This window comes from Mobula hypostoma, chromosome 23 (assembly GCF_963921235.1).
Source record: "Mobula hypostoma chromosome 23, sMobHyp1.1, whole genome shotgun sequence".
NCBI classification, from domain to species: Eukaryota; Metazoa; Chordata; class Chondrichthyes; order Myliobatiformes; family Myliobatidae; genus Mobula; species Mobula hypostoma.
Genome location: NC_086119.1, coordinates 340,236 through 359,732, shown reverse-complemented (window position 1 = coordinate 359,732; position 19,497 = coordinate 340,236). Strand labels below are relative to the sequence as shown.

At 41.7% G+C, this 19,497-nt stretch overlaps 1 protein-coding gene across 4 annotated transcripts in view; it reads right to left on the bottom strand.

The window, feature by feature from the left end:
• Positions 1–18,765, bottom strand: part of LOC134336647 (uncharacterized) — a 94,233-nt gene extending 75,468 nt beyond the window's left edge. For all 4 annotated transcript variants that reach the window (XM_063030983.1, XM_063030981.1, XM_063030984.1 and 1 more), the window contains exons 1-2: positions 18,473–18,765; positions 8,791–8,929 (exon numbers count right to left, since the gene is read on the bottom strand). In XM_063030983.1, the coding sequence (XP_062887053.1) occupies positions 8,791–8,929; positions 18,473–18,583 (250 nt within the window). In that variant the 5' untranslated portion in view covers positions 18,584–18,765. The remainder of the gene's footprint in view (positions 1–8,790; positions 8,930–18,472) is intronic.
• Positions 18,766–19,497: the final 732 nt, after the last annotated feature.

Here is a 19,497-nt window from a genome sequence, read left to right as displayed (position 1 = left end):
ACGACATAGGAAGAAAAAGCAAAGAGGTCCTGAAGAAAGATTTTAGAGAGCTATGTAGAAAGCTGAGAAGCAAGACCTTCAGGATAGTAATTTCTGGATTGCTGCCTGTGCAATGCGCCAGTGAGGGTAGAAACAGGATGATTTGGCAGATAAAGGTGTAGCTGAGGAGCTGGTGCCGGGGGCAGGGTTCTAGGTTCTTAGATCATTGGGATCTTTTCTGGGGTAGGTATGACCTGTTCAAAAGTGACAGGTTGCACCTGAACCGATGGGGACCAATATTCTCACAGGCAAGTTTGTTAGAGCTGTTGGGGAAGGTTTAAACTAATTTGGTAGGGTGGGTTTGAACCAGAGTGATGGGACTCAGGATGGATGGTAAAAAAGTAAACATAGCATGCAGTCAGACTGACAAGAAGGGCAGGGAGGTGATAGGACATAGTCGCAGCCAGCAGGGTGAGTGTCATTACATTAGGGATGCAAAATCAAAAAGGGTAGCAAATACGGTACTCACGGTATTGTATCGTACTGCGCAGAGTATAAGAAATTAGGTGGATAAACTTGTTGCACTAGATTGCCATATATGATGTTGTGTCCATCACTGAATTATGGCTGAAGGATAGTTGTAGTTGGGAGCTGAATGTCCAAGGTTACACATTGTATCGGAAGGATAGGAAGGTAGGCAGAGGGGGAGGGGTGGCTCTACTGGTATAGAATGGCATCAAATTAGTAGAAAGATGAGACATAGGATCGGAATGTGTTGAATTTTTGTGGGTTGAGTTAAGAAGCTGCAAGGGCAAAAGGACCCTGATGGCAGTTATATACAGGCCTCCCAACAGTGGCTGGGAGGTGGACCACATATTACACCAGGAAATAGAAAAGGCGTGTCAAAAGGGCAATGTTATGATAGTCATGTTGGGCATGTGGCCAAGTGGTTAATGCATTCGTCTAGTGATCTGAAGGTCACTAGTTCAAGCCTCAGCTGTGGCAGCGTGTTTGTGTCCTTGAGCAAGGCACTTAACCACACATTGCTCTAATGTCTGTGCAAGGAGTGGAGCCCCACACAGACTTCCAATCTGCACCTTGTAAGGCATGAAAATGCCTGATGCAGGTCTCTCATGGTCTGAGTCGACGTTCCCTCCCTCCCCTCCTATGATAGTCGTGGGAGATTTTAACATGCAGGTCGATTGAGAAAATCAGGTTGGAAATGGATCTCAAGAGAGTGAGTTTGTTGAATGCCTAAGAGATGGCATTTTAGAGCAGTTTGTCATTGACTAGGGGATCAGCTAAACTGGATTGGGTGTTATGTAAGGAACCAGAGGCGATTAGGGAGCTTAAGGTAAAAGAAACCTTAGGAACCAGCGATTACAATATGATTGAGTTCAACTTGAAATTTGATAGGGAGAAGGTAAAGTCTGACGTAGCAGTATTTCGGTGGAGTAAGGGAATTTACAGTGGTATGAGAGAGAAATTGGCCAAAGTAAATTCGAAAGAGCTGCTGGCAGGAATGTCAGGAGAGCAGCAATAGTGAGCGTTTCTGGGAAAAATGAGTAAGGTGCAGGACATGTGCATTCCAAAAATGAAGAAATACTCAAATGGCAAAATAGTACAACTGTGGCTGACAAGGGAAGTCAAAGCTAATGTAAAAACAAAAGAGAGTGCATACAACAAAGCAAAAATTAGTGGGAAGATAGAGGATCAGGAAGTTTTTAAAAATCTACAGAGAGCAACTAAAATAATCATTAGAAGGGAAAGGATGAAATATGAAAGCAAGCTAGCAAATAATATCAATGCATACAGTAAAAGCTTTTTGAAGTATGTAAAAAATAAAGAGAGATGAGAGTGGATATAGGACTGCTAGAAAATGAGATAGGAGAAATAATAACGGGGGTCAAGGAGATGGCAAATGAACCAGATGAGTCTTTTGCATCAGTTGTCACGGTGGAAGACACTAGCAGTATGCCAGATATTGTAGTGTGTGTGAAGGAAGAGAAATGGGTGCAGTTACTATTACAAGAGAGAAGGTGCTCAAAAAGCTGAAAGATCTAAAACTACATAAGTCACCCATACCAGATGAACTGCACCCTAGGGTTCTGAAAGAGGTAGTGTTAACGATTGTGGCGGTAATAGAAATGATCTTTCAAAAATTATTGGACTCTGGCATGGTGCCAGAGGACTGGAAAACTGCAAATGCCACTCCACTTTTTAAGAACGGAGGAAGGCAGCAGAAAGGAAATTATAGACCAATTAGGCTGACCTCAGTGGCTGGGAAGATGTTAGAATCAATTGTTAAGAATGAGGTGATGGAGTACTTGGTGACACAGGACAAGATAGGACAAAGTCAGTATGGTTTCCTTAAGGGATGAACCCGCTGGAATTCTTTGAGGGCATTACAAGTAGGATAGATAAAAGGGATGCAGTGGATGTTGTATATTTGGACTTTCAGAAGGCCTTTGACAAGGTGCCACACATGTGGTTGTTTACCAAGGTAAGAGCCCGTACAGGAAAGTAACTAACATGGTTAGAGCATTGGCTGATTGGAAGAAGGCAGTGAATGGGAATAAAAGGATCCTTCTCTGGTTGGCTGCCAGTGAATAATGGTGTTCCACAGGGGTTGGTGTTGGGACCACTTCTTTTTATGCTGTATATAAATGATTTAGATGATGAAATAGATGGCTTTGGATTCTCTTAGGGAACTAGATGGAGTAAGTCGCATTTTGGCTTTGCTCCGTTCATTTTTCAATCTTTTTACCACCCTTTTACTTTCCATATTAAGGTGTTTATAACACTTTTGTATGCTTGAACTTTGATTTTTAATCGCTGGAAATGAGTACCAAAGGGAAAAAGGCATTAGCTGAAGGCAAGGAAGCCGGTAATGGAAATGGAAGGAGAGAAGGTGACTGTCAACAGCCTAAGTCTCAACTCACTTTGGAGGCTATGTCGAAGCTCCTGGATGATAAATTCAATACAAGATTTTCTAATTTGGAAGTATTGTTAAAGGAGATCGAAAGTAGACTGGGAGCACTTAAGCAGGAGTGTGAAAAACAACAACGGCAAATTTCCGAACTCGATGAAGCTGGTAGACAGAGAGACTGCAAGCTAGATTTGTTGGAAAAGAAATTAACTTCGACCACTCAAACACTGAAACAACATAAAGCTAAGATTATTGACCTGCAAAATCGCAATCGTAGACAGAATTTGTGAATAATAGGACTCCGTGAAGACGTTGAGCGTGGTGACCTTACTAAATTTTTTTCTCAATTTTTAGTGGACATGTTCAACTCCGAAGTTTTTTCTACTTCCCCTATACTTGATTGGGCCCACTAGGCTTTAATAGCAAAACCCCCTAAAGAACTAAAACCTCGACCTGTCATACTATGATTCCACTATGTGCATAGCAAGGAGTGTTTAACTCGAATTGCCCATCGGAAAGGGGTTAATGAACACGGAGACCTGAAGTTTCGTTTGGTGGAAGATTACAGTCCTGAGGTAATGCAAGAAAGATCGCTTTTTACACTGGTGATGTCCGAGCTCTATCAAAGAAAGTTCCAACCAGCTCTGCTATTTCCAGCTTGCCTAAGGGTTGCTCTGCCTGCTAGATCACGTAAATGGTTTAAATCCGCAGACAAAGCTCATCAACTCCTTGAGGATCAATGTTCGATCTCAGCTGTCTAATAACTTTACTGTTTTTTCATGCCTGTATTCATTTGGTTTATAAGTTAATAACCAGTTCATAGATTTGGACTTTTAAAGTTTGAAGAATTTTGCCCTTGGTTTGATAATGTTCGTACTTTGTTTTGGATTATGGATATTTATCATGCTTTTATGTTAAAGTTCCTTTTTTTCTCCCTTTATTATTTTATTATTTTCAATTGTTTGTTTTTGAAAATAATTAAGAATCTGATTTGGTGATTGATTTTTTTCTTGAAATATTAATAAGATTGTATTCTGTTTCACTTTCCAAGATCTTGCCTTTCAAAATGTTTTGAAAACGGCTGTTTTTTTAACATTTGTTTTGTGTATTTTATGGCATTCTCTTCTCAATGTTTTGACTGTGGGTGGTGCTTTGAACTCTTTTCAATTTTGGAGACTTGCCTTCAATAGGGATGGGGGTAGGGAAGTGTCTAGATAGCTTTCTGGCTGTCTATTGGCCAGTTTTCGGGCTTTTGTAGGGAGGGGGTGGGGCTGTTTTTAGTTTAGTTTTTTCCATCTGGGCTGATCTGAAACTACAAATATTTTTGAATTGTCGTGACTTCCGGCTCCTCTTTAAACTTTTTTCCCTCTTCCTGATTCATGAGTTTCCTATGCAGTAAGGTTAACCCTTTACACACCATATGGTTTATTCAAGTACTATGGATAATATTATTAACTTTGTTTCATGGAATACGAATGGTTTGAATCATCCGATTAAACGGAAGAAGATTTTTAAAGTTTTTCATAGATTGAATGCTCAGATTATCTTTGCCCAGGAAACTCATGTAAGGAAGGAGGATAATCAGTGTTTTTTTTCTAGGTTTCGTAAAGTTTAAGAATCGCACTCCAATTCACAGGATAAGGTGAAAGGAGTCTCTATATTTATAGACTCCTCGATTTCATTTGTTCACTATGAAACAATTTCAGACCCGAATGGTAGATTTCTGTTAATTACTGGTTTACTTTATAACCAAAAAGTTGTTATGATTAATACCTATGCACCATATTCAGATTATCCTGAATCCTTTAACCATTTATTTGCATCTCTTCCTAATTTAAACGAATATACGTTGATAATTGGTGGAGATTTTAATGTTGCTGAATCCCTCGATGGACAGGTCTGCGCCCAGTCAGGTACTTCCAAACAAATCCACTATTTTTATTCCTTTCTAGTTGACACCCCGGAATTTTAGAAGTTTGGAGGTTTTTATATCCTAATGATAAAGAGTTCTCATTCTTTTTTCATGTATATCATAATTACTCTAAATTGATTACTTTTTTATTGACTCTTGATTACTTTCATCTGTTACTGCCTGTGAGTATGATGCAATTGCCATCTCTGATAATGCGCCCCTGAAACTATCAATCAAATTAACTGATGTAACTTTCAGTGCTGGACAATGGCGGTTCAATTCTACTCTGCTTCAGGACTTATATTTTGTTAACGTTATTAAAGAACAGATTGCCTTTTTCTTCTCAACTAATTTTATGGAAAAAAATTTCCAGTGGGATATTATGGGACACTTTCAAAGTATATATTTGTGGGCCACGGCAATCTTTGTTAAATCTTTACAAGAGTTCTATACTTCTTTATATCAATCAGAATTTCCTGACGATTCTACCATAATGCATGAGTTTTTAAGAAAATTGAATATTCCGAAATTACCACTTAATGAATGATTAACACTAGATGCACCCATTACGGAAGAAGAAATAAAGAAAGCAATTTCCTCGATGAATTCTGGTAAAGCACCCAGCCTGGATGGTTATACAGTAGAATTTTTAAAATCTTTTTCAAGTCTACTTTCTCCTTGGTTATGTAGAATTTTTAAGGATGCCTTATTTGTAGGTAAATTACCACAATCTTTTTATGAAGCATCTGTTTCTTTAATTCCTAAAAAAGATAAAGACCCCACTGAATGTGCATCATATAGACCTATATCCTTGTTAAATGTGGACTCCAAAATTTTTTCAAAAATATTAGCAATTCGATTGGAAAATATATTGACACAAAATGTCCCTGATGACCAGACAGGATTTATTAAAAACAGTTATTCATATTTTAATGTTAGGAGGTTGATGAACATTGTATATATTTCTTCATCTAAAACTCTAGAATATGTTATTTCGCTTGATGCTGAGAAGGCGTTTGATAGAATTGAATGGGAATATTTATTTAACATCCTTGAGAAATTTAATTTTAGTCCAAAATGTATATCTTGGATTAAATTGATATATCATATACCTTTGGCTTCCGTACTTACGAATAATCACCCTTTTTTAGGCTTTTTTGAGGTACTAGGCAGGGCTGTCCTTTAAGCCCTTTACTATTTGATATTGCCCTTGGCAATCGCTCTTCGTGATTCACCCAATATATTTGGCATTATTTGTGGGAATGAGACGCATAAGATATTATATGCAGATGACCTGTTACTATATATCTCTAATCTGGAGAAATCCATCCCTGCAGTAATATTACTACTTGCTCAGTTTAGTAGTTTTTCTGGTTATAAATTGAATCTTAATAAGAGTGAGCTTTTTCCATTAAATATGCGAGTTCCAATCTATAGACAATCACCATTTAGACTGGTTACTGATTATTTTATTTATTTGGGTGTTAAAATTACTAAGAAGCATAAGGATTTATTTAAAGTTGACCTTTTACCCTGAATTGATCATGTGAAACAACTGCTTAATAAATGGTCCCCATTGTCCCTATCATTGATTGGTCAAATCAATGCTATTAAGATGATTATTTTACCTAAATTTCTGTATCTATTTCAGGCGGTACTAATCTTCATCTCTAAATCCTTTTTTGATATTGTTGATTCTAAAATTTCTTCATATATATGGCAGAATAAAAATCCTAAATTAAGTAAGAAATACTTACAGAAATCAAAAAAGGATGGCGGTTTGGCATTGCCGAACTTTAGATTCTATTATTGGGCAATTAATATTCGATACCTAACATTCTGGATGCAAGATTTGGATGAAATTCAATGTCCACGATGGGTGTACCCCTTGCCCATCCTCTGGGTTTCCCCCCCTCCCCCTTTTCCTTCTCCCTGGGCCTCCTGTCCCATGAACTTCTCATATCCCCTTTGCCAATCACCTGTCCAGCTCTTGGCTCCATCCCTCCCCTCCTGTCTTCTCCCATCATTTTGGATCTCCCCCTCCCCCTCCCACTTTCAAATCTCTTCCTTCAGTTAGTCCTGACGAAGGGTCTCGGCCCGAAACGTCGACGGTACCTCTTCCTAGAGATGCTGCCTGGCCTGCTGCGTTCACCAGCTACTTTGATGTGTGTTGCTTGAATTTCCAGCATCTGCAGAATTCCTGTTGTCTTTGTTTTGTTTTGTTTTTTTTAGTGTAGGGGGTAAAAACTTTTTTTTTGAATCTTTTTCGTGTTCCGTTATTAAGAGATTTGGAGGTTTAAATTAAATATGTTACTCGGAGTCTGTGTCTGTATACATTAACCATTATTAATGTAATCCTGATCTCTTTGTATCATTATCATTGTTATGTTTATCAATTTGAAACTCAATAAAAAAGATTGAAAAAGAAAGAAATAGATGGCTTTGTTGCCAAGTTTGCAGATGATATGAAGATTCGTGGAGGGGCAGGTAGTGTTGAGGAAACAGGTAGCATGGAGAAAGACAGATTAGGAGAATGGGCAAGAGAGTGGCAAATGAAATATAATGTTGGAAAATGCATGGTCATCCACTTTGGTAGTAGAAATAAATGTGCAGACTATTTTCTAAATGGGGAGAAAATCCAAAAATCTGAGATGCAAAGGGACTTTGGAGTCCTTGTGCAGAACACCCTAAAGGTTAATTTGCAGGCTGAGTCAGTGGTGAGGAAGGCAAATGCAATGTTAACATTCATTTCAAGAGGTCTAGAATATAAGAGCAGGGATGTGACGCTGAAGCTTTATAAAGAACTGGTGAGGCCTCACTTTGAGTATTGTGTACAGTTTTGGGCTCCTCATCTTAGAAGAGATGTGCTGGCATTGGAGAGTTTTCAGAGGAGGTTTACAAGGATGATTCCAAGAAAGAAAGGGCTATCATATGAGGAATGTTTGATGGCTCTGGGTCTGTACTCGCTGGAAATTAGAAAGATGAGGAGGGATCTCATTGAAACCTTTTGAATGTTGAAAGGCCTAGACAGAGTAGGTGTGGAAAGGATGTTTCCCATGGTGGGAGAGTCTAGAACATGAGCGCACAGCCGTAGGATAGAGGGACATCCTTTCAAAACAGAGATGCGGAGAAATTTTTTTAGCCAGAGGGAGGTGAACTTGTGGAATTTGTTGCCACATGCAGCTTGGAGGCAGGTATTTGGGTGTATTTAAGGCAGAGATTGATAGCTTCTTGATTGGACATGGCATTAAAGGTTATGGGGAGAAGGCCGGGAAATGGAATTGAGGAAAAGAGAAAAAAGAATCAGCCATAATTGAATGGTGGAGCAGACTTGATGGGCCAAGTGGCCTAACTCTGCTCCTATGTCTTATGGTCTTAATCATGGATAAAGAAGGTAGTTGCCTTCATTAGCAGGAGCATAGAAAATAAGAGAAGGGATGTTACTGGTCAATTAAATAAGCATTACTTAGGCCATTGCTGAAATACTATCCATATAATTCTGGCCACCATTCTACAGGAAATATGTCATTGCACCGGAGAGAGTTCAGTGGCAACTTATCAGAAATAGAATGAAGAGTTTCAGCTGCGGGAAAATGGATAGGCTAGAGTTGTTTTCCTTGAGCAGAACAGGCTAATAGAGGATCTGATTGATGTAAGACAAAATTATAAATGTCATAAATAGGATAAAAAGTGTGTAACATTTTCTCTTAGAAAAGTTATCCATAATCAGTGTGCATAGGTTTAAGGAAAGGTGGGAGATTTAAAGGGAACTTCAACCAAGATCTGGGCTGCATGGCTGAGGAGTAGGTGGAGACAGAGACTTGAGTAACAGTTAAGAAATAGATAAGGACTTGAAAAGCCATGGCATAGAAGGCTATAGGCTAATGTTGGACAATTGGATTAGACAGAAGGGCCTAGTTCCACTATGACTCTCTACTTAGCCAATAAATTTATTTTCTCATAACCTTACCTTCATTGATTGCTTTGGCAGCTCGGTCTACAAAAAGCGTTTTCTCCGATGCAGATAAATCAGTGAAGGAATTAACATGTCCTTCTGCTAACTGCTGGAGCACAACATCAACCAGCTCTTTGCAATACTCCTGCCAACCCTAGAAGAAAATATATTCAAGAAGAAACTCAGTGATAATAATAGAAATACCCTCATATCAGGGTTCAAAATTTATGTGGCAAAACCCTGTTGTGCTTACTAGGATATAGTTGGCTGGTTCCTTTTCACTGGAATATTAATAATTAATTGTAGTATTGATATTTAGGCAGCACTGTAGTGTAGTGGTTAGCATAATGCTACTACAGCACCAGTGTCCTGGGTTCAATTCCGCAGCTGCCTGCAAGGAGTTTGAATGTTCTCACTGTGACTACTTGGGTTTCCTCTAGGTGCCCCGGTTTCTTAACAGTGGGTTATTAGTACACAATTTCTTGTCACCGTTTATTGATACATGGTTCACTCACTGTGTAGCTACACAGTCCCTATCACTGAGGAAATTATACTAGTGCCCTTTCACTTTTTAAAATTCATTGAAGAAACCCTGTTCACACTGCTGCTGCATGACTGTACTGTTAGATCCAGCTCAAACCAAATCATTAAGCTCACTGATGACAGTGGTTGGCCTCATCAATAATGATGAAGAGACAGTGTACAAAGAGGAGGAGGAGTGGCTTGTAGAATGGTGTGAGCACAACTTGAGTCTCAATGTGAACAAGACTAAAGAGACTTTACAGAAGCACCATTGAAAACATCCTGACCAGCTGCATCACCGTCTGGTACATGAATTGCAAGGCACCTGACTGCAAGACCCTACAAAGGTTTGCGAGGACTGCTGAGAGGATAATCAGAGTCTCTCTTCTACCCATCTGAGATATTTATAAGGAGCGCTGTGTACCCAGGGCTCTTAGCATTGTCAGTGATCCCTCCCATCATCCTACAATCTCTTTGACTCCCCTACCATCAGGCAGGAAGTATCACAGCATTAAGACAAGGACTGTTAGGATGGAAAACAGCTTCTTCACCCAGGCCGTGAATTCCCTGCCACCACTGAGGTCTCATCACTTATGAAGCACGGGTAGTGTTATACTGTTCACTTTTTAACTCGTGTCATAAATGCAATGTTCTGGAATATATTTTATTATTTGTGAATTTATTTTATGATCATATTACTTTATGTATTGTGTAAGATATAGATGGCATTGACGATCAACGGTGACTTTCTGTGGGCTGCAGAAAATTGTTCCAAAATTTCTCTTAAATATTCTTCTTTTGAATTATTTTTGCGGCAATCTGCAGCATGTAACTTTTCTCTGAACAACGGACTTTTAAGTCATCTCAACGATCTTCAGATTTCATGATTGACTGAAGAAGCTGGACCAGTCAGGTGTGATGCTTTTAAGGCTTATTGCCATGGCCGAAAGTGTGGCAAGATAGTGGAAATCCAAGCCAGGCTGAAATGCAGAGGGATGAGGCCTCCTCTACCCAACATTTTGTTGGCAAATGTGCAGTCAATAGTGAATAAAACTGAGGATATGAGGGCAAGACTGCTGCATCAGAGGCAGATGAGATTCATCATAATTGTATGCTTCATCGAAATTTGGTTATATGCGGAATCTATGGAATTCTCTGCCACAGGAAACAGTTGAGGCCAGTTCATTGGCTATATTTTAGAGGGAGTTAGATATGGTCCTTGTGGCTAAAGGGATCAGGGAGTATGGAGAGAAGGCAGGTACAGGGTTCTGAGTTGGATGATCAGCCATGATCATACTGAGTGGCGGTGCAGGCTCGAAGGGCCGAATGGCCTACTCCTGCGCCTATTTTCTATGTTTTCTATGCAGCCACACTGGGTACAATAGCCAGACCAGAAGGATTCATGATTTACAGAATGGACCGAACTGCGAACTCGGTTAAGGCAAAGGAAGGAGGCGTGTGTTTTATAGTTAATTCTTGTTAGTGCTCTGTCCTGGCAGTTCTGTCAAACTCATGCTCCCCTGACTTGGACCACCTAACAGTCAAATGCCGTCCATCATATTTATCTCAGGAGTTTTCAAGTGTAATCCTGACTGCAGTATAAATACCAGCTGCTGACTATAATCAAGCACTCATGACACTGCTTCATGCCATCTCCAAACAAGAAACAACCCATCCCAACACATTTCAAATTATAGTTGGGGACTTCAACCAGACTTGCTTGGAGAAAACCCTTCCCAATTATCACCAGCAAATAACCTGTAGCAGCAGAAGTCCAAACATACCAAAGCACAAACAACAGGAATTCTGCAGATGCTGGAAATTCAAGCAACACACATCAAAGTTGCTGGTGAACGCAGCAGGCCAGGCAGCATCTCTAGGAAGAGGTACAGTCGACGTTTCAGGCCGAGACCCTTCGTCAGGACTAACTGAAGGAAGAGTTAGTAAAAGATTTGAAAGTGGGAGGAGGAGGGGGAGATCCAAAATGATAGGAGAAGACAGGAGGGGGTGGCATGAACATTGACTTCTCTAACTTCCGCTAATGCCCCACCTCCCCCTCGTACCCCATCCGTTATTTATTTTTACACACACATTCTTTCTCTCACTCTCCTTTTTTTCCCTCTGTCCCTCTGACTATACCCCTTGCTCATCCTCCAGGTTTCCCCCCCGCTTGTCTTTCTTCCCGGACCTCCTGTCCCATGATCCTCTCATATCCCCTTTGCCAATCACCTGTCCAGCTCTTGGCTCCATCCCTCCCCCTCCTGTCTTCTCCTATCATTTTGGATCTCCCTCTCCCCCTCCCACTTTCAAATCTCTTACTAATTCTTCCTTCAGTTAGTCCTGACGAAGGGTCTCGGCCTGAAACGTCGACTGTACCTCTTCCTAGAGATGCTGCCTGGCCTTCTGCGTTCACCAGCAACTTTGATGTGTGTTGATACCAAAGCACATTTTGGTAAATTGGATCACTTGACTGTCCTTCAACCTACCTGCATACAGGCACAGCCTGAAAAACAAGGCTCCAGGGTTTGGGACAACTAATAGGTAGTCTCAGGAGACAGAGGAATGATTATAGGCTTCCTTTGGAATCAGTGGACTGGGCCGTGTTCAAGCACTCACCCAGAGAAATGAATGAATACACCATGTTTGTAATGGATTTTATTAGAACAGCTGTAGATGAGTGTGTCCCCACTAAATCATTCAGAGTCTTCCCCAATCAGAAGTCCTGGATGAACCATGAAACCTGATATCTGCTGAGGGCCAGCTCAGAGACTTTCAAGTCTGGAGACCAAGAAAGCTACAAGAGTTGCAGGTATGATCTCCGGAAAGCCATCTCATGAGTGAAGTGGCAATTCCAGACCATACTTGAATCAATGAGGAATGCTCAACAGTTGTGGCAGGGCTTGAATGTTATCACATCCTACAAAGCTAAATCAAGCAACATCGGAGGCAGCAGAGTTTCGCTTCCAGATGAGCTCAATGCCTTTGATGCTCGCTTTGACTGTCAGAACATGGCAAAACCATTGCGAAACCCCACATCCCCTGATGATCCTATGATCTTGGTCTCCAAAGCTGACATGCAGACTGCCTTCAGGAGGATGAATCCACAGAAAGCAGCTGGACCGGACGGGGTACCTGACCACATACTGTGGTGAACAAATGGTTGATGTGTTCACTGAAATCTTCAACCTCTCGCTTCGGCAGTGTGTGGTACCCATCCGCTTCAAGCAGGCTTCAATTATACTGGTACCCAAGAAGAGTATGGTGACCTGCCTCAATGACTATTGCCCAGTTCTACTTACATACACAGTGATTAGATTAGATTAGATTAGATTATGAGGACACTCAGTCCTCGTTTATTGTCATTTAGAAATGCATGCATTAAAAGGTGATACAGTGACATGGTGTTTTGAGGGGTTGTTTATGAAACATATCAGTTCCTGCCTGAGAGGTGACTTGAATCTGCTTGGAGGTGTAAATCACCTTGGATTGGCAACAACATCTCTTCCACGATCTTCATCAACACAGGTGTACGACAGGGCTATGTTTTTAGCCCTCTGCTCTACTCGCTTTACTATGTGAGGCTAAGCACAGCTCCAGAACCATATTCAAGATTGCTGATAACACCACTTTTGTGGGCAGAATCAAAGGTGGTGATGAATCAGAATACAGGAGGGAGATTGAAAATTTGGCTGAGTGATGTCATAACAACAACTTCTCACTCATTGTCAGCAAGACCAAGGAACTGATTATAGACTTCATGAGAGGGAAACCAGAGGTCCATGAGCCAGTCCTCATCAGATGATTCCAGGGTCAGTAACTTTAAATTCTTGTGTGTTATTATTTCAGAGGACCTGTCCTGGACCCAGCATGTAAGTGCAATCGCAAAAAAAAAAGCACGGGAGTGCCTCTACTTTCTTAGACTGCGGAGATTCGACATGACATCTAAAACTTTGACAAACTTCTATAAATGTGCAGTGGAGAATACACTGACTGGCAGCATTATGGCCTGGGACAGAAACACCAATGCCTTTGAACGGAAAATCCTACAAAAGGTAATGGATCCAGCCTAGTACATCACGGGTAAAACGCTCCAAACCATTGAGCACATCTACATGGAATGCTGTCATAGGAAGGCAGTATCCATCATCGGAGAACCCCACTGCCCAGGTCATGCTCTCTTCTTGCTGCTGTCATCAGGAGCCTCAGGACTCACACCATCAGGTTCAAGAACAGTTACCATCAGGTTCTTGAACAGAATGAGATAACTACACTCACTTCCCCATCATTAAAATGTTCCTACAACCAACGATCTTACATTATCTCATGTGCTCAATATTTATTGCTATTTATTTATATTTTGCATTTGTACAGTTTGTTGTCTTCTGCACTCTGGTTGATCTTTCACTGATTCTGTTATAGTTACTTTTCTATAGGTTTGTTGAGCATGGTCACAGGAAAACGAATCTTAGGGTTGTATATAGTGACCTATAGGTACTTTGATAATAAAATTTACTTTGTACTTTGAACTTTATGTGCCTATCTAAGATTCTCTTAAATGCCTCCATCATATTCGCCTGATAAAAGGTCTCAGCCCAAAATGTCAACTTTTTATTCCTCTCCATAGATGCTGCCTAAATTGCTGAGTTTCTCCAGCATTTTGTTTGTATTACTCTGGACTTCCACCATATGTAGAATCACTTATGTTTCTAATTATCCATATATCTAAAATTCAACTTCTCCTAAACGTTGAAATCAAAATCACATCCACCACTTGCACTGGCAGATTGTTTTACACTCTCACCATCTTCTGAGTGAAAATGTTTCCCCTTAAACATATTGCCTTTCACTTTTCCCCGTGACCTCCAGTTCCAGTTTCACCCAACCTCAGTGGAAAAAGCCTGCTCGTATTTAACCTATCTATACCTCTCATAATTTTGTATACCTCTGTCAAATCCCCCCTCAATCTTTCACATTCCAGGGAATAAAGTTCTAACCAATTCAATCTTTCCTTATAACTCAGATCCTCCATCCTGGCAACATCCTTGTAGATTTTCTCTGTACTCTTTCAATCCTTTTTAAATCTTTCCTAAAGATAGGTGACCAACACTGCAGACAATACTCCAAATTCGGCCTCACCAACATCTCATACAACTTCAACATAACAACCCAACTCCTGTATTCAGTACTTGGACCTATGAAGGCCAATGTGCCACAAGTTTTCTACCTGTGACACCACTTTCCAGGACTTATAGGCCTGTACTCCCAGATCCCTTTGTTCTACCGCACTCCTCAGTGTCCTACCACTCTCTGTGTAAGACCTAACCTAATTGGTCATTCCAAAGAGGAACACCTCACACTTGTCTGCATTACATTCCATTTGTCATTTTTCAGTCCATTTTTCCAGCTGGTCCAGATCCTGCTGCAAGCTTTGATAATCTTCTTCGCTGTCCACTACACTCCTAATCTTGATGTCATCCGCAAAGTTGCTGATTAAGTCAACCACAATATCATCTAGATCATTGATACTGATGACGAACAACAATGGACCTAGCACTGATCGGTGCAGCACTCCACTAGTCATAGGCTTCCAGTCAGAGAGACAACTATCTACTACTACCCTCTTGCTTCTGCCGCAAACCCAATGTCTAATCCAATTTACTACCTCACCTTGAATGCCGAGCGACTGAACCTTCTTAATTAACTTCCCATCCAGGACCTTGACAAATGCTGTGCTGAAGTCTATATAGGTGATATTCATTGTCTTGCCTTAATTAACTTTCCTGGTAACTTCCTCAAAAAACTCTGTAAGATTGGTTAGACACGACACACCACACACAACACTGTGCTGACTATCCTTAATCAGCCCCTGTCTATCCAAATATTCATATATTTGGTTCCTTAGAATACCTTCCAATAACTTTCCGACTGCTGATGTCAGGCTCACTGGCCTCCAATTTCATATTTTTTTTCTGAAAGCCTTCCTTAAACAGCGGATCAACATTTTCACTCAGAGGTGAAAAGTAACAGTGTCTTCACCTAGTTCAAGTACACAGCTTTAAAAATCAACATTTCATAACCATTTTTGAACAGAGGCCAATTGGAGTTTGGGGACGAAAAGTAATGGTACCTTCACCCAGGTCAAAGAGCTTTAAAAATCAGTGCTCACAGCTATTTTTTTTAGAGCGTAAACAGCAGCTAATCAGATTTGGAAGGTGAAAATCAGCCAATCAGCGATCCTCCTAAGTGTGAGAAGGCATAGCTCAGCCAGATTCACTCACTGACTGACTACATAGGCATCAATTCGCAGCAGTTTGATATTTTCAGTAGCCAATCAGTGATTGGAATTGATTAGCAAGAACGAATTAAAATAAGGCAGGAGCAAGTGGAGCGGCATTGTTACAGTGGACAGTGTTAAAGTTGGGATTTTGGGGCTTTAGCAAAGAAGAGTTCCTTCTTCATATTTGTAAAGTTAGAAGAGTAGGATGCCATGCAGGATAATTGAATGCTCCTCTTGCAGGATGTGGGAAGGCAGAGAGACCTCCAGTGTCCCTAATGACAACACCTGCAAGTACATCCAGCTGCAGCTTCTAACACTCTGCATTAAGGAGTTGGAGATGGAACTGGATGGACTCTGGATCATTTGTGTGGGAGGGAGTGATTGATAGGACATATAGTGAGGCAGGTATACCTAAGGTGCAGGACACAGGAGACTGGGTGACAGTCAGGAGCATGAAAGGGGTTAAACAGCCAGTGCAGAGTATTCCTGTGGCCATCCCTGTCAACAACAGGTATATCATTTTGGATACTGTTGGGAGGAGGGGGATGACCTAGCAGAGAAAAGTCATAGTGGTCAGGTCTCTGGTACTGAGTCTGGCTCTGAGGCTCAGAAGGGAAGGGGGCTGAAAGAGGCGAGCTGTGGGGATAGGTGATTCATTAGTTAGGGGAACAGAAAGGAGGTACTGTGGACGAGAATGAAATTCCAAGATGGTATATTGTCTCCTAGGTGCCAGGGTCTGCGACACCTTGGATCGAATCATCAGCATTCTTAAGTGGGAAGATGAGCAGCCAGAGGTCATAGCCCATGGAGGTACCAATGACATAGGTAGGAAGAGTGACAAGGTCCTGCAAAGTGAGTTCAGAGAGTTTGGTGCTATGTTAAAGGGTAGCACGGCCAGGGTTGTGATAGGAAGATCATACAGTTTAACACATGGCTAAAGGGTTGGTGTAGGAGGGAGGGCATTAGATTTCTGGATCATTGGGCTCTCTTCCAGGAAAGGTGAGACTTGTACAGAAAAGATGGTCCGCACCTGAACTGGAGGGGGACTAATATCCTAGCGGGAAGGTTTGCTAGTGCTGCATGTAGGAGGATGGGGGTAGGGTTTAAACTAGAGTTGCAGGGAGATGGGAATCAGAGTGCCAGAACATATAGTGGAGAGGTTCTGGAGACAGAGGGTCGTTAAGACCCCAAAGTCGGCAGTCCAAAGGTTGAGCATGGTGTAACTAATGTCCTGAGCTGCGTATATTTCAATTCAAGAAGTTTCGAAGGAAAGGCAGATGAGCTCAGGGCATGGACCAACACATGGAATTATGATAGTGTAGCCATTAGTGACACTTGGTTGCAGGAGGGGCAGGACTAGCATGTCAGTATTCTGGGTTTTTGTTGTTTCATATGAGACAGAGTGGGATGGATTAAAAGGAGAAGGCTGGCATTATTAGGCAGGGAAAATGTTACGGCAGTGTTCAGTCAGGATGACTAGGGAACTCATCTATGAGGATTTACGGCTGGAACTGAGGAATAAGAAACAAAGTAGACCACTGAACAGTCCATGGGATTTAGAGGAACAAATTTGTAGAGAGATTGTAGACTGTTGTAAGAAACAAAAAGTTGTAAAGTTGGTGAATTTAACTTTCCACATATTGACTGGGACTCCCATATTATAAAAGAACTAGATGGGACAGGGTTTGTCAGATATGCTCAGGTAAGCTCTCCAAGGCTGTGTGCTCAGCCCATTGCTGTTCACACTGCTAACGCATGACTGTGTCGCAGGATCCAGCTCCAACCCTGTCATTAAGTTTGCAGATGACACAACAGTGGTTGGCCTTATAAAAAACAATGCCAAGACGGAGTATAAAGAGGGAAGTGGAGCTGCTGGTGGATTGGTGTGAGAAGAACAACGTAAGCCTGAACTTGAGAAGACACACAAACTTCTGTCACCTGCCCTGTCTCATTCCCGAATAGGAGATCAAGTATAACACATTCAAAGTTGGACTTCGATGTACTGGTTAAGGAAACTTTCTTGAACTCATTTGACAAACTCCATCCAGTCTTTTTATAGTATGGGAGTTCCAGTCAATATGTGGAAAGTTAAAATCACCTACTATCACAAGGTTATGTTTCTTGCAACAGTCTGAGATTTCTCTACAAATTTGCTCCCCTAAATTCCACAGACTGTTGGATGGTCTATAATATAGCCCTATAAACGTGGTCATACCTTTCCTATTCCCAATTTTATCCATAAAGCCTCACTAGACAAGTTCTCCAGTCTGTCCTGACAGAGCACTGCGCTGACTTTTTCCCTGACTAGTAACGCCACCCGTCACCCCTTAATCCCTCCCACTCTATCAAGTCTAAAACAACTGAACCCTGGAATATTGAACTCTTAGAACATTATGGGAGGTTAGGAAAGAAATTGCTGTACCCTGACAAAAATAGACACACGCGAGGCACCACAAGACTGGAGGCAGCAAATGTGCCGTTACTTCAGAAGGGCTGCAAGGACAAACCAGAAAACTAATAGCCGGTGATGCAAAAGTTGCTGGATGGGAGTCTGAGTGACATTGTGCTTTTACTTTATTTATGCCCCGAATAATTTTATACAGCTCTATAAGGCCACCCTTCAGTCTCCTATGCTCCAGAGAAAACAGATCTTAATAATGAGTCTCTCTTTCTAACACAAGCTCTCTAGTCTCAATATTTATCTTATCGTGTCCCTTAGGATCAAATACGTTTCAATAATTTAGCCCTTCTATCTTCAAAACTCCAAAGTATACAGATTTTAACATGTTTAATTTCTTCTCAGAACAAGCCTCTCACCCCGGGAAATAGACTTCCACCTATTTCCGCCTTTAAATGTATCTGGCAGCGGGATATTGCCTGAATCTTCGTGTCACTAACCTCACTGAGTTGCACTTGTTCTCGAACTTCCGCCAACCACCTCGCTGCCATAGCCATCCCATGTTTATGAGTCGGTTGCCATGGTGACAGCTCGCGTCCGCAGCCACCCATCGGCGGTCACGAACGGTGAGCGGGAAACACGCGGAAGGGGCGGGTCACGAGGACGATCGGAAAGTCGAGCGTTCGGCTGTCGTGAGAGCGGGAGCGTGCGGTCGCATCGCCGCGCGGAAGGGGGCGGGTCACGAGGACAATCGGAAAGTCGAGCGCTCGGCTGTCGTGAGAGCGGGAGCGTGCGGTCGCATCGCCGCGCGGAAGGGGCGGGTCACGAGGACAATCGGAAAGTCGAGCGCTTGGCTGTCGTGCGGTCGCAGTGGGGGATTTTCGAGAGCGGGCAGGGCATTGACTGTTTTTCAGTTTAATAATTAGATTTTAATTTGAATTTATTCACTCTCTTGTAAATGCTTAATGTTTGTACTTCCGGTATTTTTGTGGAAATAAACTTTCATGGTTTTGTTAAAAAACGGGAAACGCGCTGCAGACCAGCGTGAGTCCATGATTTCGGCACTTATTCGATTAATTAAATTCGGATAGAATTTTGCCTTTTCGGTATTTATTCGACATGACAATATGGAATCTCTCTGCCTGGCTTTTTGCTGCCTGCCATAGAAAGATCCCCCAAAGAAGCTACGGACGCCCTGACTCCCTAACACACACAGAACAACCACTCCCCACCTCTCGGGGCAGTTTGTAGATCATGGCTCTTCAGATGCACCTACACCCACTCACCATTGTTGGGTGACTTTCCTGAACCCTCCACTGATTACAATTGTATCTATTGGCATCTCCCCAGAGCAAGGGGTTTAGATGGGGTGGATTTTGTTAGGTGTGTTCAGGAAGGTTTCTTGACACAATATGTAGATAAGCCCTCAAGAGGAGAGGCTGTACTTGATCTGGTATTGGGAAATGAACCTGGTCAAGTTGTCAGGTCTCTCAATGGGAGAGCATTTTGGAGATAGTGATCACAA